General features: G+C 40.5%; 3 protein-coding genes across 4 annotated transcripts; 1 reads left to right on the top strand and 2 right to left on the bottom strand.

Moving 5' to 3' along the window:
* Positions 1-364: 364 nt before the first annotated feature.
* Positions 365-7,446, bottom strand: glmna (glomulin, FKBP associated protein a). Of its 2 annotated transcripts, none has more exons than XM_056391873.1 (19): positions 7,364-7,446; positions 6,900-6,981; positions 5,998-6,123; positions 5,791-5,904; positions 5,508-5,616; positions 5,129-5,411; positions 4,943-5,042; positions 4,634-4,815; positions 4,407-4,460; positions 3,883-3,913; positions 3,375-3,464; positions 3,199-3,240; positions 2,982-3,055; positions 2,802-2,886; positions 2,567-2,676; positions 2,024-2,087; positions 1,377-1,512; positions 1,053-1,123; positions 365-945 (listed from the first exon to the last, which is right to left on the bottom strand). In XM_056391873.1, the coding sequence occupies exons 2-19, from the start codon at positions 6,936-6,938 to the stop codon at positions 856-858; spliced, it is 1,800 nt and encodes a 599-aa protein (XP_056247848.1). In that variant the 5' UTR covers positions 6,939-6,981; positions 7,364-7,446; the 3' UTR covers positions 365-855. The 2 variants fall into 2 exon arrangements, with proteins under 2 accessions (XP_056247848.1, XP_056247849.1); XM_056391874.1 differs by having other exon boundaries at positions 6,900-7,000; positions 7,364-7,395.
* Positions 7,447-7,498: 52 nt separating this feature from the next.
* rpap2 (RNA polymerase II associated protein 2) lies at positions 7,499-18,267 on the top strand. The gene is made up of 12 exons (XM_056391872.1): positions 7,499-7,559; positions 7,782-7,827; positions 8,066-8,180; positions 8,673-8,771; positions 8,881-8,946; positions 9,038-9,126; positions 9,235-9,270; positions 9,409-10,540; positions 10,740-10,846; positions 11,520-11,600; positions 13,705-13,773; positions 17,316-18,267. Exons 1-12 carry the CDS (start codon positions 7,505-7,507, stop codon positions 17,458-17,460), a joined length of 2,040 nt encoding a protein of 679 aa, XP_056247847.1. The 5' UTR covers positions 7,499-7,504; the 3' UTR covers positions 17,461-18,267.
* Positions 18,268-18,551: 284 nt separating this feature from the next.
* On the bottom strand, positions 18,552-22,919 carry LOC130179114 (zinc finger protein Gfi-1-like). The gene is made up of 7 exons (XM_056391875.1): positions 22,470-22,919; positions 21,078-21,281; positions 20,749-20,952; positions 19,731-20,143; positions 19,351-19,488; positions 19,047-19,212; positions 18,552-18,932 (listed from the first exon to the last, which is right to left on the bottom strand). Exons 2-7 carry the CDS (start codon positions 21,187-21,189, stop codon positions 18,754-18,756), a joined length of 1,212 nt encoding a protein of 403 aa, XP_056247850.1. The 5' UTR covers positions 21,190-21,281; positions 22,470-22,919; the 3' UTR covers positions 18,552-18,753.

Raw genomic sequence — 22,919 nt, 5'->3', positions numbered from 1 at the left:
CAGGCAGTTCCTTCCACCTTATGGTTTTTGCTCTGATATGCATAGTCAGCTGTGAGACCTTTATACAGACAGGTGTGTGTCTTTCCAGATCATGTCCAATCAGCCTAATTGAAGGTAGAAACCTCTTAAAGATGATCGAGAGAAACAGTGAGCTATATGTCAGGTGTCATAGCAAAAGGTTTGAATACTTAATGTCAATGTGATATAAACGGGTCTGAATACTTTCTGAATGCACTCTGTGTGTGGGCTTTTCCATCAATTTCACTGTTTTTGTGGCACCCTGTGACTATTGAATTTAAGAGTTAATAAGAGTGAAATTAATATAAACCAAACACTGTAAATAGAAATGTCCAATAGCAACACATTTTGCAACACATTTCACATTTTTATTTTACAACGCTGAAATACTTAAGCATTTGATGAGATTTTTATTACTCATTTTACTTATAGCTCTTTAGTTGTTATTAGTGCTTCATAAGTAAAACAACCAGAACAGAGCAAATGGCAAAGACATCAGTTAAGGACTTTATTTAAGCCCTTTGTGTGTACAAAAGTTTGTGAATGTATAACAGAAGTGATACAAACTTCCCAGCCATTATTTGGTTTGTTTTGTAGACAATGAAAGATTTTACAGTTATACTTGATTCTAAATACGCAGCAGACCTGCTGACAACTTGAAACATTTGAAATATAAAAAAAAAAAACATTAGCAGTTGCATGGTTTAACAATTTGAAATGATGCATCCATGACTGATTTATTTTGAACAAAATAAATCAATAGAGCAGTTGAAGGCTTTTTTTTTTTAATCCATGAGATCCTGAGACAGGTGAGGGTGTCTGGCTGTTGAACTCGGTCTAAAGGTTTTCCCTCGCGTCGGTGAGTTCCTCTATCCGCACCAACACGCTCTCGATCATGTCGAACGTGTGCAGGGCTGAGTGCAGAGCCTGAGAGGACACATTAAAATTCAGTCAGGTCATCGCTGTGCTCTTTCTCGTTAGTGCTGTACAATCAAATGCTGTTTGATTCTCATGAATATGAATCAGTCGCTGACCTGAATCTGTGACTGTGATGTCATGTTGGGCAGCTTCTCATCACCAACAGACACAGAAAGCATCGACTCCTCTGGAAAACACACATTTGTGCTGTCAGAACATTAGCTGTCACTTCGGCATTAGGGAAAGCCTCACCAGAGTGTTTCAGACTGGAAGTTTAATTTGTGTTAGGGCTGCAGGGGAAAATTATACCAGCTTTTCAACTATACAATGTGGGGCATTAATATTTTCCTCTACTCTTGCAAATGCATTCTGTTACTTTATGAAAAAGCTGCTGAGTTGTTGAGAAAGACCTGAAATAGACAAAGGTTTGCAGGTCTGACCTTTGGCCTTGTCCTTCTTGGACTCCATGGTGTTGTGCAGCTCCCTCTCGTAGTGGGCTCTCGACATGTTCAGCCCAACACGCAGAGGCTTCATGAATGTATCCTCTATTTTATACAGCTCTGTCCAGATCCCCGTCTGAAAGATCAAAACAGCAAAAAAAAAAAACACGATGAGTGCAGTTAGGATGAGGCTGGCTGTAACTGGCTGGATCGACCTGGTACGTAACTCCAAGACTCATGGATCGAAAGTGACTCTTTGTGATGGTTGTGTGCCCAGTCATACTTGCTTTACATTACATTTTCCATCCCTTTGTCTCTTTGTGGTTGCTTTGCATCTCTTCAGTCTATTTTTCACTTGCTTTGTCTCTACGGTAGTTTTATATCTCTTTGTCATGTTGTGTCATATACTCATTTTGGTCATTTGACATCTCTCTTTGTACTTGTTTTGAGTCTCTTTTTAGTTATTTACTGTCTCATTGTGGTAGTATTGTATCTCTTTGCAGTCGTTTTCTGTCTCTGTAGTTGTTACATGCTTATTTTTTACTTGTTTTCTATGTCCATGAACTGAAGATCTTATAAAACAACCAGTAATGCTATGTTGAGTCATTGTTTGGCTCTGGTGTGAAACGGATCAGGGTTGTACTCACCTGGTTCTCTGTCACTTTGTCTCTAATGACCAGGTAGCGCAGCAGGTTCAGAGACTCCATAACTCTGAGAAAACAACACAGAAAGAATGTGGTCATGGTCCACTTACTAGCTATGTCCAGAGCTTTCAACTGGAGCTAGAACAATATATCTGCCAACATTAGCTTATTGCAGATATACTGATATCAGCATATTTGTTGGCTAGTAAGTCATAGAAACTGAAGTACAGAGATCAGGTGTCAGACCAGGTTTCAGCTAATTTTCAACAACAGAAAACTGACAAGTTTATTTTTCAAATGTAAAATGTCCTGCTCAGTGTGTATCCTGTGACATCTCCTTAAAAATGATAAAATCAGTATCAAGATTGTTTATATTTGTTTAAAAAAAAACAAAAACCTCTTCCTTCACATTTTATTCACTTGACAATAAGAAAAAAAACTATTTCAATTTCAGTTTATGGAAAAAAATATGTATGCATGGCAATCAACAGCCAATAATTAAAAATTTTTGGCTTTTCTTAGATGTTACAGTATAGGTGTGCTGACCTGTCCAGGTACTGCAGGAGGTCGGTCTCTGGGCCGTCTGGGAGACTGAGAACCTTACGCAGCAGAGGGAGCAGGTGAACCCCCTCAAACCAGGTGTTACTGTTATCTGGCTGAGGACAGACAGAGAGAGACAAAGACAGACTTAACACTGTCATTTAGCTCTTAATTACTGCACCAAAACATATGAAAAACAGTAAGAAAGCTCAAAGCAGCCATTAAATGTAACCTCACCCACCTGCAGTGCAAGGTCTATCTGATTCTTGATGTTTTTGATGATGTAGCCTTCGACTCCCGAGTGACCACTGGTCTTCAGCATGTACCTGAAACAATACAGCAGATAAGAATCATTATATTGAAGGGTGGAACAGAGAAAGAAATTTCTGATGACTTTTAAGGAGGAGAGGTGAAAGCTTACTGGAAAAAATTGTATTTGGCTTCAGTGTCAAATTTGTCAATGCTCAGCTGGAACACCTTCAAACCTTTAATTCTCTGTTGATAAAGAAAAAAAATTTAAATATTTTTTCAAAGAGAATAACAAATTCTAATGAAAAGCCACAATTAATACAAAAGAACACCCACATAAATGCATAGTTTGCACAAAATAACATTTATAAATAAATGTTAAGACTTACCAAATCATGTCTCTGGCATATAGTCATAACCTTCACTAAGTTCTGCAAATAAACATTGAAATGAATAAGTGAGTGTGATGCACACAGTTCCAGTAAAACAGCGTCACACCAGAGGAATCGCAGCAGAGAAAAAGCTGATGTTTGCATGAATAACCTGAGTGGATAACTGTGTTCACCTGAGAGACTGTGAGGAAGGTTTTGATCTCCAGCAGATCTGCAGGCAGACTGCCATCCACTACCCGCACCAGACTCTTCTCATACAGCTCCTGTGTGATGGGAAACACACATACAGACATCAAACTAAAGCTTTCAGCACTGATGAAAGTTGAGCTGAACCAGACAAACGGAGTCTGAAATGTCCTAAAAAGCCGACTGTACAGATGACAAATTCTTGTAATATAGAAAACAACATGGCTGTGGCCACAGATTTTTGTTGATCTGGTAAACTTTTGACTTTACTACTTTATGTGACCTAAGGCTACTGGTTTGCTCTGAAATAAACAAGTACGTTTGAGAATAAACATCTACACAAAACAACTACACAACAGATGCTTGACGTCACAAGAATTTTTTTTCTTTTGCAAACGTGTCTATCCCAACAATTTGGAAACCACCAAACCAGTCTCCAGAATGTCGTAACAACGAAAACCCTCGTCCTTGATTCAGTGTTTGAGGTTGACTCACCAGACCTTTCTGAATCCTGGTCTCCTCAGTTCTAACAGAAAAACAAAACAAAAATTGATTTTATTGTATTTATCTCAAATACACACCTCAGACATTAATAAGTAGATCCAACTGTCTTTATTCAGTGTGGCAAATATACTTAGTATTGTACATATGCAGACGGTTGTAAATGTTCCATTTAAAATCTGGGATATATGGTGTGTGAGGAGTGATTACATTTTTTTTTTTACAAGATGTGGTTTCTATATGGAGATTTGAATGTGTAAAGGAAACTTAATTTAGAAAAAACTGCTCTGTCTTACACACACACACACAAAAACGTGTTTTAGCCAGCATACATGAAATACATTGTATTTTTTAGATTAATTTGATTTATTCATTAATTAATTGATTTTCTAATCTTAATTTGAATTACCAAACAAACGCAGTGTTTGCTTCATTTCATGTGCTTTTGTCAAATCCAACTGCAATCAGACAGTGAAACACTGCAACAGCACATGTCATATGTCATACAGTATATTCACCTGGACAAGAGGAGGCAGGTGTGCTCCATGTTACACCGGAGACAGAACACGGGACTGAAAAGACACAGAGGGAGTCAGGAGAATGTAAAAAAAAAAAAACATCCATTCAGACAGTATGAACTGTCATCAGTGTTGTCCAGCCCTAATTTTCAGCCAAATCTGAAGAAACTCATACCGTATTTCAGTATCCCAATGTTCTATGGTCATAGATATTTCCTCTAACTTACTTGTAAACACTGGGGAATGTATCTGCAGCCAGGTGATGGACGAACACCAGGTGAGCCAGGCTGGCCAACGACTCTTTAGGATAACGCACCTCCTCCTCCAGGAAGCCTGGAAGCTGTTTTCTCTTCAGCAGAGGCTGGTACACGAGACTGCTTAGGGACTCTCCGATAGCACTGAGGGTATTCTGCTCAAAAGAAACACACATGGCCCTTGCCATCATTTACACTAATATTACAGGACGCTGTCCGCTCTCTCCAGAATATTATGGTGGATTCATTTTCACTTCATGTGATGTTTAAAAGGTAACGCACCAGAATTTCTGTGGCAAAATTCCTGAGGGGAGACACAGCCAGAGTGTCAGGATCCTTGAGTTGTACCTCCAACAAAGGGTGACTCAGAGTCTTCATACAGCTGCAGAACAAAACAACACACTGGTTCAACCTGAACGCCATTGTTCCGATTCATGCAGCTCTTTACAATAATGTTATGTCACTCACAACTTCAGCAGTTCTGTCCGCAGTTCATCCTCTTTATCCTGTCCACCTGCCACCTTGTTTCTGCTCTCGCTCAGCTCTTCACTGTTCAGGAGGTCTAACCGGACCTCCTGAACAAAGGGTCTGATGAAGGCTATCAGTTCAGTGCAGCAGCGGCAAAGCGAGAACACGTCATCCTCCTCTTGGTCCTTGGTGTGAGGTAGAGGCAGCTTGGCCACCTGGTCCAGCACAGAGGAGAGGGTCATGCCCAGGGACGAGGCCTTACGGCTGCCCAGACAGAGCAGCACTGAGAGGACACAGGTGAAACAATGAAAATGGCTTTATATGAGTTGACATTTGCTCACAAGTATATTGGAGTGCATATTTAAAGATTGTTCCCTACCTTTCTGCAGAGGGTTTAACAGCAGATGGACGCTTTCTGCTATTGTGTCAGGGTCATCCTGCTCCAGCTGCTCCAAAAGGCCGATCAGCAGCTCCTTGGGCCTGCAAGTCTGGAAAACCAAAGCTCACCTTTAAAAGGACAATTTAGTCCCAACACTCAAGACATTAAGTATCTCCACACTGCTAGATTTGTGAGTGGTTTAGATTTGATTATAAACTGTATTTTGGATAGTACTAGACCACTATCTGATACTGTGAAGCATCTGTGGAGCAGATGAGCAGACCTCTAGCAGGTGGTTGAAAATAGCCAGGCATTGAGGAAGGTTCTTGTTGTCTTTCTTGAGCAAAACCTGAATCAGGGGAGGCAGCAGATTCCAACCCATTGATCTCACTATTTCCTACAGAAAGAGGGATAAAGAAGCGTCATGTAAAACAATATGCTACACACCTATAAACAAGTGTACATGTTAAATGTACATGTTAAAACTTACCTGATTCTTTTCATCCAGGATGATACTGAGGACCTGAACGCTGTTCCCCTCCTCGATGCAGGTTCGCCCAGCAATCGTAAAGACGTCATGATCCTCAGTGGTGTAGCTGTCATCAGGGCGTGCTTGCTGTGTAAAAGAGAGATAAATTAAGGGGGTTATAAAAGAAAAAATATAGACATGTCATTGAACACAATTATTGATGAAAGAATTCCAACTGATTAGTTTTCCAATCAGTTGATTAGTTAGAAAAAAGCCAAACATTTACACAGCATACATCAACATCATCACAGTAAATTAAATACCTTCAGGGTTTTGGACTGTTAATGAAACAAAAACAAGCTGTTGGAAGACATCACCTCGGCCTCTGTGCAGGCATTTTTCATTATTTTCTGATATTTTCTAATGTTTTATTAAGAGTCAATCCATGAGGAAATAAACTACAGCCCCACAGTCAGTTAGTAATCAGTGAAATATAATTCAAGACTTCAAGGTCCTGTTCTGGAGTTGCTAGAGAAAAAAGAAAAGAATAGAAAGCTCTAGAACAACTACTAAATGGACCTTGTGGTGAGATTGTTAAATCAACTACTGTTTCCAAGGTTAACTTTTAATCTCAATCATTTATTATATATATCTAAGCCTCACTTGGAGGACTGAAGAATAGACAATAGAATCAGGCTGTTCGCTTATGACAGGAACATTTTATTCCTAAGGCTGTGGGTTAAAGTGCAGCTAGAACAGAGCTGTACACAGCTAGTAAAAATCCCACTATTGCTTACTTTTTAAATGCATTCAGACTGCTTCTACCAATAAAAAGAAATGACTCCACTGATTGTGTTAACATGTAAAATGAGGTATTGATGGGTGGATGGTGAAGTGTCAGGAGGACGGTCTGGTGGACTCACACATCTCTGGACCACGTCACTGAGCTGCTCCAGAGCCATCCCTGCTGTCTTCAGGTGAGTTTATCTTTGTCACACAGAAATCCTCCAAAACAAACAGGACACTGAAAATTAAAAAAAACAACTGCACACCATACTACCTGATAATCAAACAGCACCTAATTCAAGAGGGTCTACTTCCACAACTAGCTGCCTTTATGAGTTGAATCATTATTTATATGCACAGAAAGGTGGGTAATGTTAAGGTTAAGGTCAGATAAGCTTGTGTGGGCTGGACAGTCTGCTGTAAACAGAGAGCTGAATGAATGCTAGTCTCAATTATTCAGAATTAGCTTCGCCATTAGATAGAAAACAAAGCCTTTTTGCTATCAGAGCTAGCCAGAGCTAGCCAAACACAGTCGCTAACAGTAAGCATTGTTGGCGGAAATAATGGTGTCAAACAGGACAATATTGAGGTAGATACCCACCAAAGCTACATGTCCCAAACAGCCCAGTTAAACTACCACGCCGCCCGACAGGAGTGCTAACGGCTAATTTGTCCGTTTGGGCTTGCCGTAGAGGTAATACGTCAACGGTCAAAGTTGACTACGTAGAAAACAGAAAACAGCATGGAGACGGCAGAGAGGAGAAGGAGCGTAGCTTCCTCTAAAACATCAAAAAAAGGTTAGTTTCCACTCCGAATTTGTTCTTTCACACCAGTGTAAGGCTTAACAAGCATATTAACAGCCCAACAGTCTTCAGAAAGTAGTCAAAACATTCACGCTAACATTAAGTATGTTATAATGTTGTCATGGTTTATGCAGTTGCTCATTGACTGTTAAGTAAAAAGCAGTGGGAAACATTTTACAGTTCAGTTTACGATACAGTTTTTTGTGTGTGTGGCAGGTGGAAAACGTGTCAAAGCACTGACTGCTGAAGAAGAAGCAAGAAGGTGAGAAAGAGCACGGTTATTTATTTTTCTGATGATAATGATGCTAACGTTTTATCAGTGCTGATACAAGCTAATGCACCATACACAAATGCTTTAAGATTACAGTGTGGTTGTAGAATATTCTGTCAATAATCAATTCTAGATATACAGTGGGATTGAAGTTACACTTGTCGACAAGTAAATATATGAACAACACCAACACTTCTTCAAATGTTTGTCAAATGTATGTTGTTGTCAGGAGGGAGGTGGTGAGGGAGAAGCTGAGGGAGAAGTTTGAGCTGGAGAAAAGAGCTCTGAAGGTAGTGGAGCGTCTCCTGGAGGACAGTGTGGCTGAAGACTTCCTGTCTGACTGTGTAAGTATCACCTGTGCTCACTTTTTATTTGGGAAGGAGGACTAGCATTAGCCTTATACATTTGTTATACACAGCTCAGGCTCTGAGGCTGATTTCAGTATCAATGATTCCTGAGCAGTGATATCTCTCATTCTAATAAAAGCTAAATGTACTTCCCATATTGTTTACTGTTTGTAGTCCCTGTCAGTACTGAGTGACTCGCTCTGTCCCCCATTGAGAGTTTTTTAAATGTTAAAGTGATAATGTTGAGGACTTTCCAGTGTTCCTCCCTTACCCGTACTGACCTAACTCAGGCCATATTATTACAGATTAGTCATACATCGTGGTTGTTAAAAACAATAGTGACATGATAACTGATTTCAATTCCTCCCACCTACTATCCATTCCCACGTTTAAATTTTTTCTTCCTCTTCAGTTTTGCACTCTCGAGGTTCAGCTTTGAGGTGACATAGTTGTTGTGTTCAGCCTGTTTTCAGTTTCCTTTCTTCACAGGCCAAATTCATCACTCCAGCTAATTACAAAGATGCTATAGAGGAGAGATCCATTGCTAAACTCTGTGGTTATCCCATATGTCCAAATAAAATGGGCAAGGTAAGACTGTCTATGCCAGTCTTTATAATCCTTTGTTTGAAGTAAATGTCATTATGTTTCATATTTTATTCTGTTTTATCATGGCTCAGTTCTACTGTTTACTTTATAGATCCCAACTCAACAGTATAAAATTTCAACTAAGACCAATAAAGTGTACGACATTACAGAGCGCAAGGTAAGTGCTTCTACATGTAATTCAAAATATATATGTACCTTAAGAATAACTCAAAATAATAAATCTTTTTCCCTTTCTCTTTTATGTTTAGTGTTTTTGTAGTAACTTCTGCTACAAAGCCTCCAAAGAGTTTGAGCTACAAATATCAAAGACACCTCTTTGGCTCAGGCAGCATGAAAGGTATACTGCTCCTTGTCTGTTTGCTGAACAATAACTATGAAATGATCATTGAATATAATAATTTTCTATATACTAAGGTCATGTGTTCACTTCCCTTATCACTGACAGCCCTCCAGTAATTAAATTGATGAAAAAAGGAGATGGGTATGTATTATCTTCAGTGTTTATATCCCATAATACAAAGTGCATATTTTAAATAGCAATATTTCTTAGATTTATTGCATTTTTAGATGATCAATGTTTCATATAAACTTCATAATAAATTGCTAATTAATTTTTTAGTGGGAGCTCTGGTGAGGAGGTGTTTCTGTCTGAGAGGTGTCTCCAAGAGGAGGACATCGAGAACCCACTGGCCATTCAGCCCGAAGACCCTCACAACTCTCAGCAGCGTTGTCCTGCAGGCAGCCTCAGCCACAGCGACAGCAGTGACATTGAACAAGAGCAGGACTTTGTCTCCAGTGTGGTGTCCCAGAGGCAGGGACCCAGGGTGCACTGGGGTGACCTGCCTAAACGCACAGATGAAGATAAGAAAGGAACGCAAGGGAAGATACAATGGATAAAGAAATATAATGGAGAGGGAGATGAGGAGGAGATGGAGCAAAATCAAAGTCAGGATGCGAAGAAGAACCGAAAACTGAGAGATGATGAAAGGAAAGAGTCACATGCATGTAAAACTGAAGTTAGAACTGATGCTGAACAGCTGAACATTATAAATACTGGCCTGACACCAAAGGAGAAGGAGGTCTTCCCTGAGGAATCCCGTGTGGAAGATGCTACAGCTAAGATGAATTTGTGCAGTTTATCTCAGACTGCCACTCACGCTGTTTCCCTGCATGTTGACTCAGCACCTGCACAGGCAGAACACACTACACCACTTATTTCTCCACTTATTGACTCAAGACCCCCAGTTGAAAGCAAACATCTCTCTTCTTCAACAGTAATCACCACTGATCAGAACATGACTGGGTTCAACATCACCCAGGTGGGTATGAGCAAGAAGGGGGCAGCAGGGCTACGAGATCTTCTCAAGAACCATACTGATCCGCCAAAACCAGACTCCATCCGTCTGAATCTCCTTGAGTGCCTGAGAAAAACCTTGAAGGAATGGAGCACTGACGAGACCTTGAAGTTCCTGTATGGTGCTGATCATTCACTGGGCTCTCCTTTCGCTGATGTAAAAGAGGAGAGGGAGGAGGACAAAGAGGAGGAGCTGGATGAAGACGACCTCGAGGATGAGTTGGCAGTGGAGGATAGCGTAGGGGCTGATTCTGGGGTGCTGAGGAGGCAGTCTGCTGCAGCGCCAGACTTTGGGACGCTGAGGAAAGAGACCCAGCAGCAGGAGCTCAGAGTGAGGGAGTTTTATAAAGGCACATGGATTCTGCCTGAGGAGCTGGAGGCGCCGAATGGAAACGAGGTGAGTGAGGGAGTGGCGGAAAAAGAAAAAAGAGAGGAGGGTAATGAATGGAGCTACTTGTTGTAAGAGTCATTGACCACATGGAGGCACTATATTGAAAATATAATGTGTGAACAAATATGATTGGTGTAGTAGAAAGTGCATTAATGTACTGAAATTTGGTCCCCAACACTCACACATGTTGTTTTTTTCCCACCAGGTGACAGTCCAGGACAAGGGCATGAAGGACCCAGTTCTTCCGCTCATTGACTCTAATGCTCAGCACCTCATCCAGAAACGAATTGCAGTGGAGAAGCTCACTATCTGGTGTGTGTGTGTGTATTGTATGTGTGTCTCTTTCAGCTTTGTGCATTAATTGCATGTCTGTCCATATGTTTTGTGTGTTTTTATTTGGTGACGCCTATGTACATGTGAATCCATGGTAGTCTATTTATGTGCTTTCTCTTTGAGATTCTTTTATTTTATCACTTCAAGAGCCATTCAAACAATGTGATGGCTCATTAATCTTATAATCTTATTTTATTAATCCATCCAATCCTTCTGTAAGACACAATTGTAACTAAAAATAATGAATCCAAGTTAAATAGATAATACAGAGGCAATTGGAGACCAGTAAAGTAAATCTTTTGTTCTTTCTCAGCTGTGCGCCGCCATTAATTGAAGTCATATTTAGAGTTGGGCTGGTAATTCATTGCTTCAGATACCAGTTCAGACTTGCCACCGTTTATTTTTAAGTTAGTGCTTATTATCATGTTTGGGTGAAGTGTTAAGTTGCTGCAACTAAGCTCTAACTCTTCACCTTTGAGGTGAAGAGTTACACTGCCAGGTCCAGGTTTTGAGGACTGTGTATTGGTTTTATAAACTCTGCACAAAGGAATTGAAATTCACATGCTCAGTATTTATTACAGCTGTTGGAACCTGTTTAGTCATTTTTGACAGTAAAAATTAAACATTTTCTGTCACATTTTTTGTCGATCAGTCTCAAAAGCATTGTGGGTCCGCTGCGTCTCACCATGAGTGACGTCTCCACTGACCTGAACAGCCTGGTCAGGACATTCAGGTGAGTACACATAGATTTCCATACACCTTCCTCTCTGCTACTCTGCCAGCACTAGGTCACTCAGTAACTGCACTTTCTTTTTTAACCCTTATAGTTTTTTGCTTAAAAGGTGTTACAGAAAATTTGTCATTTTGTCATTTTCACCATCTTTAGAAGAGAGCAAACAGGGTTGACAGGGAATCATGGTTCACATCAACTCACTGAAACATTCAAGAACCAATAGCTATGCATCATCACTGCATAAAACACAATTACTGCTTATTACCTCGCTGCCGTCCATAGAGAAATTCTGCAATTCTGCCTCGCTCTTCATTAATTAGTTAGTTGAGCTATACCCCAACCTACAACTTGTTGTGCTTTCTTAAGGAGCTATTTGGGGGTATTGTCATGTTTTTATGCTATTTAGGCTTTATTTTAGCTCTACTGAAACTCGCATGTCAATGACATCTACATTTCTCCCAACTGAGTAAAGTTTTTGGGTTTTTTTTCTTGGTGTAGAACTGCACAACCATTTGTAGCTCCCTGCCAGCATCAGCTAAACAAGCATCTACTCTACTTAAGATCACTGTAATATCCTAAAAGAAATTAGAGTGATAAACTTGTAATTAACAAATACATTTTATTTAAAGATTTGATAATGAACTCTACTGCCCCCTACAGACAGAGAGGAAACATGACAACAACAGGAGTTTTTTTAAACTGTTTAATTGTCATGGCAGGAAAAGCATAGGTGTAGTTAATAACCTTAATAAAGGCTATAGTCTGTTGTGCATCCTCACTTACTGGAACACTTGAATGTAACAGAGCCGTCGTTAATGTGATAAGTGACACCTGTGCTGTTTCTACTGTGATGAGTCAAAATGTCAGTTGTGAAAAAAGGCTTACTGGCTCACCACATTCATTCACGCATGTTCATTTTTGACATGTCATTACACATGTATTCAGTGAGTGGTCATTTTTGGTGTGTGCTTTTCTGACACATCAGCACACGTGGAGTGTATGCGTGGCTTTCTGTTATGACATGTTTTGTAATTTTCCTAAAACATCAAAACAACTTCTATCCCCCTCGACACTCTACACTACATACAGTATTACATATTTTGTTGTTTTGTCTTTTTAAAGTCTCCCAACACCTACACAGGTGTTAGCACTTGAGGCTAATTAGACCTGAGCTCAGGTTGACGCTGGGTGGAGTTATGTTGTAATTACATGAGGTCACCATACTTCACGAACCAATGACGGGCCTTTTTCACAGCAGGCATTTAGACTTGTCACAGTAGGAAAAGCACAGGTGTTGTTAATAACATTAACGGTGGCTCAGTTGTATCCATATGCCTCAGTAAACCATGACAGTGTGACGGTGAGTCAGCAAACACAACACCAAGACAGTGATACAGCTAAATGGAAATGATTGATTTTATTTACATTTTAATTTCTAGCCCCTCATTATTGTGTGTTTTTATATGAACAGCATAGCATTTTAATGTGGCATTTGTTGCATCATGTATATGTGATGAATATTTCCTTGCCCAGTAGTACTCAGTATAATATTTTATTAAAGATATTTTAAAGCCTGTGCCTGAATTGAACATTTCCTGCCTTAGACATATTGCGTATTCCCATCGACTGGTTAGGATGTTTTCAACAGGACTGCTATTAAATCACTGTGTCAGTGATTTAAAAGCCGAAGGGGCAGCAGAGTAACACCTCCACAGTCCCGCTTCCAGGAATTCTCTTTGTGCCATTGAGAGGCCCCGCTGACAAGAGGCTGAAGCCAAAGAATATACACAGTGCTGTCAGAGCCGCATACATCACTGCACTATTGCAGGCAGTGTTTGTGGTGTTTGGTCCGACCTTGTGCATGTTTTGTTTTCCTAGTTTACGTAACATCAGAATTAGGTGATTTTTGACACCCACCTACAGAAGGTTGATCAAATCGAAAGTATGTAGTAGTATTTGTATTTTCATACATTTTTTGTAGTTTCTTTCTCTCCAACATGAAGACAAACTATTTTTTTAAAAAGTTATGACTGGCATGTTGCTCTGCAGTGCCGACCTGTTGCTCACTGTATTTTATTGATTTATTTTTGTCTCAACACCACAGGTTCACCAACACAAACATCATCCACAAAACCCCAGAGTGGACCCTCATAGCTGTGGTGCTTCTACATCTGTAAGTTTACTGTGTGTGTGTGTGTGTGTGTGTGTGTGTGTGTGTGTGTGTGTGTGTGTGTGTGTGTGTGTGTGTGTGTGTGTGTGTGTGTGTGTGTGTGTGTGTGTGTGTGTGTGTGTGTGTGTGTGTGTGTGTGTGTGTGTGTGTGTGTGTGTGTGTGTGTGTGTGTCTGCACCAGTGGAGGCATTATGTTTTCAGGTTGTCCATACATATATCTGTACATCCATCTGTCCCATTTTCGTGAATGTGATATCTCAGTAACACCTTTTTGGAATTTCTTCGAGTTTGGCACAAACATTGACTTGGACTCAAGGATGAACTGATTAGAATTTGGTGGTCAAAGGTCAAAGGTCAAGATAATTCTGACCTCACAAATCACGTTTTTGGCCATAACTCACAGATACATAAGCTAACACAAGTTCACAGAAATGTGTAATAGGCTAAAAAGATGAAGTGATTACATTTCATGTTTAAATGATAAAAGGTCAAGTTCACTGTGACATCATAATGTTCTGCAAAAAGCATTATGACTCAGAAAGGGAGGTTGTAACAACTTCCTGGTTGGTAGAGGCATACAACTGCAAGGTTATAATTCTAGTACTATTGTAAAAAAAGAAAAGATAAGTATTAGTCAATCCTCTTTATAATAATTGAATAATCAAATATATGCAAGACATAATTAGGTAAAATAATCACAATGTGATCTAAAACTGTAATGTATTGGTATTATACTGTAATTTTCTGTTGTATTAACAGCATTTTTCCAGAACTGTGCTGTTCCTCAAACAACAAAGAAAGCCGTAACATTAACTGACAGGGATTCACTTTTAACTTCAAAGCTTAATGGTGCATTTGACACAACACTATATGGTGTGGCATTGTTTAGCACATGCCATATGGTGTGTGTGTGTGTGTGTGTGTGTGTGTGTGTGTGTGTGTGTGTGTGTGTGTGTGTGTGTGTGTGTGTGTGTGTGTGTGTGTGTGTGTGTGTGTGTGTGTGTGTGTGTGCACGCACGCTGATAGTTCATGGACAGTTCCGTGCTGCTCCCGTCTGAGTACACACAGACGCCTCATGGCCTTATCTCCACCTGATTGCCCCTCTCCAGATCCGTGATGTAGGACAGAAGGCACACACAAGCAGCCCTGTACGCTTTCAAGTTAAATACACACATGCACACACACAATAGTTCCTCTGTATACATTCAAGCAAAATGGGCACTTTGAATTGCCCTGCCTGGGAAAACTTTCACCTGATGCTTGTCTGACTCTGATTTATGATTCCTTCAGTGGCCCCAGGTCCGTTTACTTCAGTATCATAACTTACATTATGGGCTCTCTTGAACTTAACAAAAGAATACACTAAGTGTTGTGCAGCTTGATGAACAGTAAATCTATCACTCTTAAAGCAAATGGGTCCTGTGACTGGAAACTCTTCACTGAAACTGCATCATATAAAAAGGAATAGGCTGCAAAAGTGACATCCTGTTAATTCACTTTAGAATTATTGTCAACAAACTGGAGTCTTTTGACTAAATTTTTTTTCTCTTTTTTGGGAAACAAAGAGTCTGGGTTGTATTAAACTGCTGTCAAATTATTTTGGCAAAAAACAGAGATTTGATTTGTTGTCTGCATGTTGTGGCTTTGACCTGATTGAAGGTGTTTTGTAATGTTTACTTCTGATGTTGAGAGAGATAAATATTTCAAACCACTGTTTTTAACTTTTGATTTTGTCTAACTGATGAACCACTCAATAACATATTTTTATTGCTTGTTTATGTATTATGGCTGGATGAGGAGCCATATTATTAATATTATATATTATTTGTCTGAGATAATCATCAGCTCTTTTGGAAACATTTATTCTCTTTGTCCCCACGTCTCTATGTTCCATTGGTACTCTATGATTTCATTAGTTCCTATTTAACATCAAGCTTCTCCATCCTTCCATTCCTCCATCATGAATAATTTGGTGTGCTGTCTTATCTGTCTGCTGCATGGCAGCTGTGGAGCTAGTCTGGCCTCTATTGTTCAGGCCAGCTGAATAATGGATGTCCCCCCCTGCAACACTAGACCCCGGGGTGAACCGGAGATTAACCAGCAACGCACCCCCACACAGGTAGACAGGGCAGGTACAGGGGGAGGGGTGGGGGAGGAAGGAGGATGAGAGCAATGGAGGTTAGAGAATTGAAGGAGACAGCTAGAAGGTTGCAAACAGTGGATTTAGAGTTGGAGATAAACAGTCTTTACATAATGATGTCACTGCAGGCATATTGGCTCATAGAAACATAAACGTAGTTGCCAGTTTTTAATCAGTGATTATATTTTATTATTTCTACTCTGTAAACACCTCTCACTGTAACACATTACAGTTCAACAGCACCACACACTGCGGCCTCCACAATGCCCCCTAAAGTTGAATCAGCTCCTCTCTAAAACCCTGAAACTGTAATGTTCAAACCTTCATAAAGGTATAATTTATTATATCAGGGCTGTTGCAACGGACTGCATTAGTTTTAGCTAGTTGTACCTAATAATAAAATGGCAACTGACAGTACACTACACACAGTCACACTCACAGCTAAAACACACACTTGGTTAAGGGTGGGGTGGTGTGACAGTTTAGCAGGCTCTGTGTCGTGTTTGTTAGGCATTGTTCAAATGTTGTACATCATGCAGGTGAGGATTTAAAACAATATTAAAAGATTAAGAAATATATGTAATTTCTCTTAATTCGAGTCTGCAAGGTTTTTACATGAAGTGAAGATATTACTGGATGATTCAGGGCATTCATGGAGTGTGTTTACATGCACCTGGTATGAGTTGCACATGTAAACATCATATCCTGGTTTCAGAAATCTGCATGAGGATATTCAACCTGGAGTTCTCTGAGAGAAAGTGTCACACTGTAAACACCTTGTCCAGATTTCTGAACACACTCTGTTCATAGAGAAATGGGGAGCAGAGATGTTCAGGAATCAAGGCACAAGTGCTCACAGATGATTAGAAACCTGGATACTGTTAAGATCATGTACACAAGGACATGAATTTCTTTTGTTCCATGTAAATGTCATGTCCCAGATAATCATAATCAAAACATGGACACTAAAGTGCATGTAAACACACTAAGCAGTGAACAGATGTTTGTTCTCCAAAGCACATTTACTGAGTTATCTGGGTAACTTTGGTGATTATAAACTAGAACCCACATGAATCTGAAATGGTCTGATCTGTGTTTTACTAAGCAGAAGTAACCATTTGACTCAGCAAAGCTGCTTTAACAACAACAAGAACCCTGGTCAGCACTCAGTGCCTGAACATGTGGCTTAAATAAGAACTAAACATCTTAGTGTAACCTTTACATTGTCGATTGAAGATACAAATTTTTACTTGTCAGTCTTTACAATCAGTGTAGCAGTGTATCCTATGTTCATCAAAAGTCTAATGATATTTATGATCATATAAATGTTCTGGTGTCTGTAAGAACTTGTCATAGCTTCATCAGTGCACAGTTGTGTATAATTTGTGTGTGTTTTGTGTTTCAGGCTGTCAGAGGTGTCTCCGGTGGTGAGAGAGGCCGTGGAGACGCAGGCATCAGTGCAGTACTTGAACACACTGATGCAGGAGCTCGGCCTACAGGAGCAGGATCTGCTGAACTTAGTCCGGTTGTTTAAAACCCAGTCACACTGACACACAATGTCAGGCATGGACATATGAATAATAAATATCACACTCTGATTGAATAGAATAAAAATATCAGACGTTTTCTGTAAATATATTTTTCATAAATAAATTTGGTAGTAATAACTGTTTAGATAAAAACTCCTTGTTTGTTTTGTGGGGTTTTTAACTAGCTTGACAACGACACAGACTCAGTCACACCACAAACTGATCTAGGATGTAGGAGTGGTGACTGTTGATATTGTGGAGCAGAATTACTGTATGTACACAATCTGTGATGAGATATGTGCAAATCAGATCCTTGAAGTCCTGGAGCTGTGCATGTTTAACCTGTGCAGGGCGAAATAAATCACACCCAGCTTTTCCTAGTGAAAGCGCCATGTGGACACGCTGCTTATTACTACACTGGAAGAACTCCTGCTGTAATAAAAGTGACGCTATTTCTCCAGACTTCCTTCACATGAAGGTTTATGGCACCATAATGCCATTTGTTATATGAGTATGTTAACAATGTGTGTGTCTGAAAATATTTGGTTTTGACCAGGTGGCGCATGCAGCAAAACGTTTTTCTCTCTAATAGTGGAGATATAACTTTGACCTGTCATGCAGATTGGGGATGTGATTGATGGCCTGCGTGGCTCAACACAGCTTCTCGTTTTTCACAACGTACAATCAGTGGAGTGGGACACAGAGGGATTTCTAAATAATGTATTCAATTTTTAAATGTTATTGTGGGTTAAAACCTAAAAAAAAAAAATCCAAATTATGAGAAACATTTTCTTATTTAGCAAGCAAATAAATGTGGAAAGATTTAAATCATTTTAATTCTTGTATTGTTTTGTTAATTCCTAACTGGAAAAAAAACTGACACTCAGCTTCAAAGGTTAATATTTAATTACTGAGCATGAATCTAACAAATTGACTAAGTCTAAAAAGCTGAATTTCCACTGTTTGTAATATAAAGAAATGTGAAGAAAACAGTGAAGGCATTTAAAAGTGATAATTCTTTCATGAAATTATTCGGAGATTTTCAGCTTTGGAAACCAGTGTTTACATTTGATAGGGTAGATGCTTTGAAATATTAATAATTTAAAAACATACTCGATAAATAAATGTTTATTTCCATAAAATCAACATCAGAATATCTCAGGCTAAATAATTAACTACATTTAACAGTAGGTAAAATGTAGAGAAAATACAACAAACAATAAAATAGAATAAAATAAAATAAAACACGGCCATCCATGTGCATAGTCGGTACATTAAAAGTGCAGGATTTCATTTTAAAGCATCGACGTCTGTTCATTTCAGTCCGTGCTGCGTCTCCTTGTGTCTTCTCAGGTCCACTTTCCTCTGAAAGCCTTTCCCGCAGAGGTCACAGCCGAAAGGTTTGAAGCCTGTGTGTTTCCTGCTGTGTGTGATGAGGTTGGAGCTCTGGCTGAAGGCCTTCCCGCACACCTGGCACTTGTGCGGCTTCTCACCTGTCGCGGGAGCAAAAAAGGCAACGTTGGAAAAGTCAGTTTTTAGTTTTTACACGTTACGCACGCGCATTTAAAAGTGAAATTTACGACAACTGTCGGTTTGTAGTGTCTCACCTGTGTGGATGAAAGTGTGTTTTTTCATGTCTGACTTCTGATGGAACCTCTTCCCGCAGTACTGGCACGGATAAGGCCGCGTGTCCGAGTGGATGAGCAGGTGCGTGGACAGTGTGGAGGAGCGCTTGAAGCTTTTGCCGCAGATTTTACAGCTGAAGCTCCTCTCCTAGAAATAGGATTTGAAGTGTCAGTGTGGAAGGCCTCAAACATTAGATATAAACTGCAGATATACACAAGGCCTCAAATCATCTCTTGTGCTCATACTGCATCTTATGCACCAGTGTATTTCCAGTCAGGGACCTACCTGCGAGTGAACTGCTCTGTGCTGATCCAGGCTCACTGCGTGTCCGAAGGTTTTCCCGCAGATCCCGCACTCAAACGGCCGCGTCCCGCTGTGAGATCGCCGCACATGAACCTCCAGGCCGTGAGGTGTGGAAAACACCTTTTGGAAATGCAGAAGAATCACACTTTACTTCAAAATCAATCTCAAAACAGGAATAATTATTGATCTTGTGATCCCAGATTAAGAGAGATTAGAGATATGGATATATGGATTTGATAGAGGCCTAATGGTCATAATGTTATGGTGTGATCACCGATAAAATATCGGTAAAATCATCAACATCTCTGTAAACTCAGCTGTTATGATTTTGGCTAAGCAAAACTCGATAGGGGGAAACGAACCTTGCAACATTTAATGCATTTATAGGATCCACTTGACTCGAAGTCCGAGCAGATGAAATCATTTTCAGACTTGATTTCTGTAGCGCAAGGCTTCTGCTTTACATCCAGATACAGCTCGTCTGCGTCCCGCAACCTGCGGAGTTGGTGCGCAGCTGAAGAGTAATCCCGGTAGCATCCGGCCACTGGACCCCGCTGTGCGTAAAGAGGCTCTTTGCCGCTGTCCTCTGCCCCGTAGATGCTGACGGGTGAGTTAGGCTCCCTGTGGCCCTGGTGGTGGTGGTGGTGGTGGTGGTACGGTCCCTGAACCACATGCCTCAGCTCAGATCCAGAGTATGCTGACCAGGAGTAAGGAAAAAGGGGGATGTTGAAGTGGTGACCGTCCTCCGCTGCTGGAGTGGAGCATTTCTCTGAATCTGGGAAAGAATTTGGTTGCAGTTTGAGTGGATATGGTTAGAGTACAATCTGCATTTTATGTGTCACATGAAATAGATCATTTGATTTGAATTGCAGGGGGTCTTACTGGAAATGGAAATCTGACGTGCGTAGTACTGATTTTAGACTACAATAAACTTCTGTAACCCTCAAGTCCCTCCCATCAAAGTTCTGCACCTTACATATCAAAAAGATTTTTCTGTGTGAAACTAAGTTACGCACAATAACTGATGATTGACAAGATATTTGGCTATTTGGCATTTTCCCCCAATGAAATGAATCATTAAATTGACTATGTAAATGAATAATCGACTCCCAAACCGAGACAATTAATGCTCTTTGTTTTCCTTCACTGTCATCAAAACTATACCACAGTGAAAATGTTTAAAATAGTTTACCCACTTATAAAGCTGATATTGTTCAATGGCAACTGTAAACAGTTTTAATTTATATAAGATCACGGGTCAAATAATCGAATGACACGCTCAAATAGGTTCAAATAGGCCTTACACTAACAAAGTGGTTTTGATACTCCTCTGACACTTCTACAAACCAAACGTATGGCTGGAAATATATTTGAGCTGACCTGGTGAGGACGATGGAGACGGGGGACGCCAGAAATCACAGTCGGAAGATCGGTCACACACGCTGCCTCCGCAGCTGAGCGGAGAGCTGGAGGATAGTGAGCCCGGGGACAGCAGCCGGGACCCGGGGGACAGTCTGTCAGCGCCGGCGGACACTTCCTCGTGCGGCTCCAAGTTGGACTCAAACTCCCCCTGCGATTTGGTTTCTATTGACAGGAGAGGGGAACAAGTTAGCTAACTTATTCTGACTGATTGTGCAACAAGTGCAACAATCGCTGTTATTAGCATAATTCTACAAGTTCCGTGCGTAATTACGCATAAACGAACCTACCTGCGCACGCATGAGCCAGAATAGTGTCCAGTCCACTGCAGTCATCCTCCAGGTAGCGGGGCTGGTGGTAGCTGTGGGCCCGTTTACTCTTCACCAGGAAAGACCTCGGCATGTTTTATTTCTCGCTCTCCTTCAGTCTGTGCTCCTCACGTCTGAAATCGGCCACTTCACTTCTCCCCTCTCCACGCTGCTCTGACTTTATCTCTGGACAGATTGGGACACTATTGGTTGACAGGCGAGACGGTGTTGGGATTTCTGGCAGGCTATTACGCATGCGCAGAGAAGCCGTATCGTTTACCAGGTGTCGCGGTACAGGTGGTCAAAAGCAGGACCACCTTCCCCAGTGAGCGTCCCGGCAGATATAGGATTGTAGAGAAGATATTGTATGTCCTTAATGGCATATAGGCCTAGTCACAGCTGTAAATGGGACTCAGTTCACAGGATGGCTTCATAATATATAGCGTTAATGGTTGGCTCCGACTAGACTATAGATTAATAGCATATAATAGGTAAAGTAGTGTGGTGTTAAATTTCCTAATATTAAAATGACAAAATTAACTATTTTAGAATGAAAAAAGAAAATCTGACATTGTGTTTGTTTATCAGGGTATAAAGTTTTTCTCGTAGCCTATATGTTAATTTTGGCTACAGTTAGAGATGCTGTGTAAACTAAGGAAGACATTCAAATAAATTAAAACCGAGATTGGATTTGCGCGCTTGACCAGTCCGTGAAAACGGTCGAGATTGACGTACAAGCCCAAACTCAACATGGATTGAAAACACTGTAGCAACACTGAACATTTTGGCGTCTCATCAAGCCACAAGATTCAAAAACACGATGTCAATTCTTTAATTTGACTGTGATGAGACGTAAAACGTGTGTGTTTGCGGATGGCTCGTGCAGGCAGGGCAGGCTGTGATGGATAATGACCTATTTGTTGACGCTGGTAAAGTGATCCTGTTAATGAGACGCGCACGGCCGCTCCGCACAACAGCCTGCTGGTGGGGAGCCGGAGTATCCCTTTACAGTTACACTGCTTCAGCCTTACTGTTTTACATCATTAAAACCCCCTCCCGGCCAAAGCACAGACCCAACTGGGCTGTCCAATGAAAGAAATACAGAACAAGATTCATTTAAGATATTAAAAACATAATGCATAAAATCACCATGTAAGAAAATAAAAAGTTTTGAGTTGAAATCTGTCAGGCTCGGAATACAAATCATGGCGAAGATTTGGGTTCTGTTCAAGGTCGGTACAAAGCAGAGCGTTATCGATTTTTGTGTCCGATGTGGGAACAGAGTTTGTTTGATGCAGCTGCAGAAAGTTAAAGACCTGCAAGCAAAGCGCAGATAGCCGAGGCATGAAGCTGAAACACATGTCCCATACTCACACACAGCACAGTGACACTGCAGGAACTACATCCCAGCTCTGAGGAATCACACTGTCCAAATTCAGACTGAACGTCAAAATATCAGTCACAAGCTGCAGAGAAAGAACCACAAACCCTCTAACACAGTGTCACACGCGCATGCATGCACACACACACACACACACACACACACACACACACACACTCCTTTTTCTCTATCTTTCTTCCCCTCCCTCTCTCAGACATTAATTTTCATGTTAGTCAGCCATGACAGGCAAACAAAAACACTGATTCATGTTGTGATAAAAGACTGGTGCCACAATCTTCTGGACATTTGCATAATACAAAAATAAATCAGTTAAACTGCTTGTTAGTATTCGTCTCATTTCATTATTACAGATTTTACCCACAAACACAGACTTATCTTATTTTTATTTAATTTAAGACAACATTTCATATGATAACTCCAAC

Source organism: Seriola aureovittata, chromosome 12 (genome assembly GCF_021018895.1).
Source record: "Seriola aureovittata isolate HTS-2021-v1 ecotype China chromosome 12, ASM2101889v1, whole genome shotgun sequence".
Classification (NCBI taxonomy): Eukaryota; Metazoa; Chordata; class Actinopteri; order Carangiformes; family Carangidae; genus Seriola; species Seriola aureovittata.
The sequence above is the reverse complement of the archived record's forward strand: the minus strand, read 5'-3'. Positions and strand labels throughout refer to the sequence as shown.

What these genes read in the sequence shown, in the direction of transcription:
- rpap2 (XM_056391872.1), top strand. Translation starts at nt 7,505, where the DNA reads ATGGAGACGGCAGAGAGGAGAAGGAGCGTAGCTTCCTCTAAAACATCA. An exon ending in TGGCTCAGGCAGCATGAAAG is followed by an intron (nt 9,127 to 9,234) that starts GTATACTGCTCC and finishes TATCACTGACAG; the next exon opens with CCCTCCAGTAATTAAATTGA. An exon ending in TTGATGAAAAAAGGAGATGG is followed by an intron (nt 9,271 to 9,408) that starts GTATGTATTATC and finishes TTAATTTTTTAG; the next exon opens with TGGGAGCTCTGGTGAGGAGG.
- glmna (XM_056391873.1), bottom strand. Translation starts at nt 6,938, where the DNA reads ATGGCTCTGGAGCAGCTCAGTGACGTGGTCCAGAGATGT. An exon ending in CGGACAGAACTGCTGAAGTT is followed by an intron (nt 5,043 to 5,128) that starts GTGAGTGACATA and finishes TTTGTTCTGCAG; the next exon opens with CTGTATGAAGACTCTGAGTC. An exon ending in ACCTGCCTCCTCTTGTCCAG is followed by an intron (nt 3,914 to 4,406) that starts GTGAATATACTG and finishes TTTTTCTGTTAG; the next exon opens with AACTGAGGAGACCAGGATTC.
- LOC130179114 (XM_056391875.1), bottom strand. Translation starts at nt 21,189, where the DNA reads ATGCCGAGGTCTTTCCTGGTGAAGAGTAAACGGGCCCACAGCTACCAC. An exon ending in TCTGGCTCATGCGTGCGCAG is followed by an intron (nt 20,953 to 21,077) that starts GTAGGTTCGTTT and finishes TCCTGTCAATAG; the next exon opens with AAACCAAATCGCAGGGGGAG. An exon ending in ACACACTTTCATCCACACAG is followed by an intron (nt 18,933 to 19,046) that starts GTGAGACACTAC and finishes CTCCCGCGACAG; the next exon opens with GTGAGAAGCCGCACAAGTGC.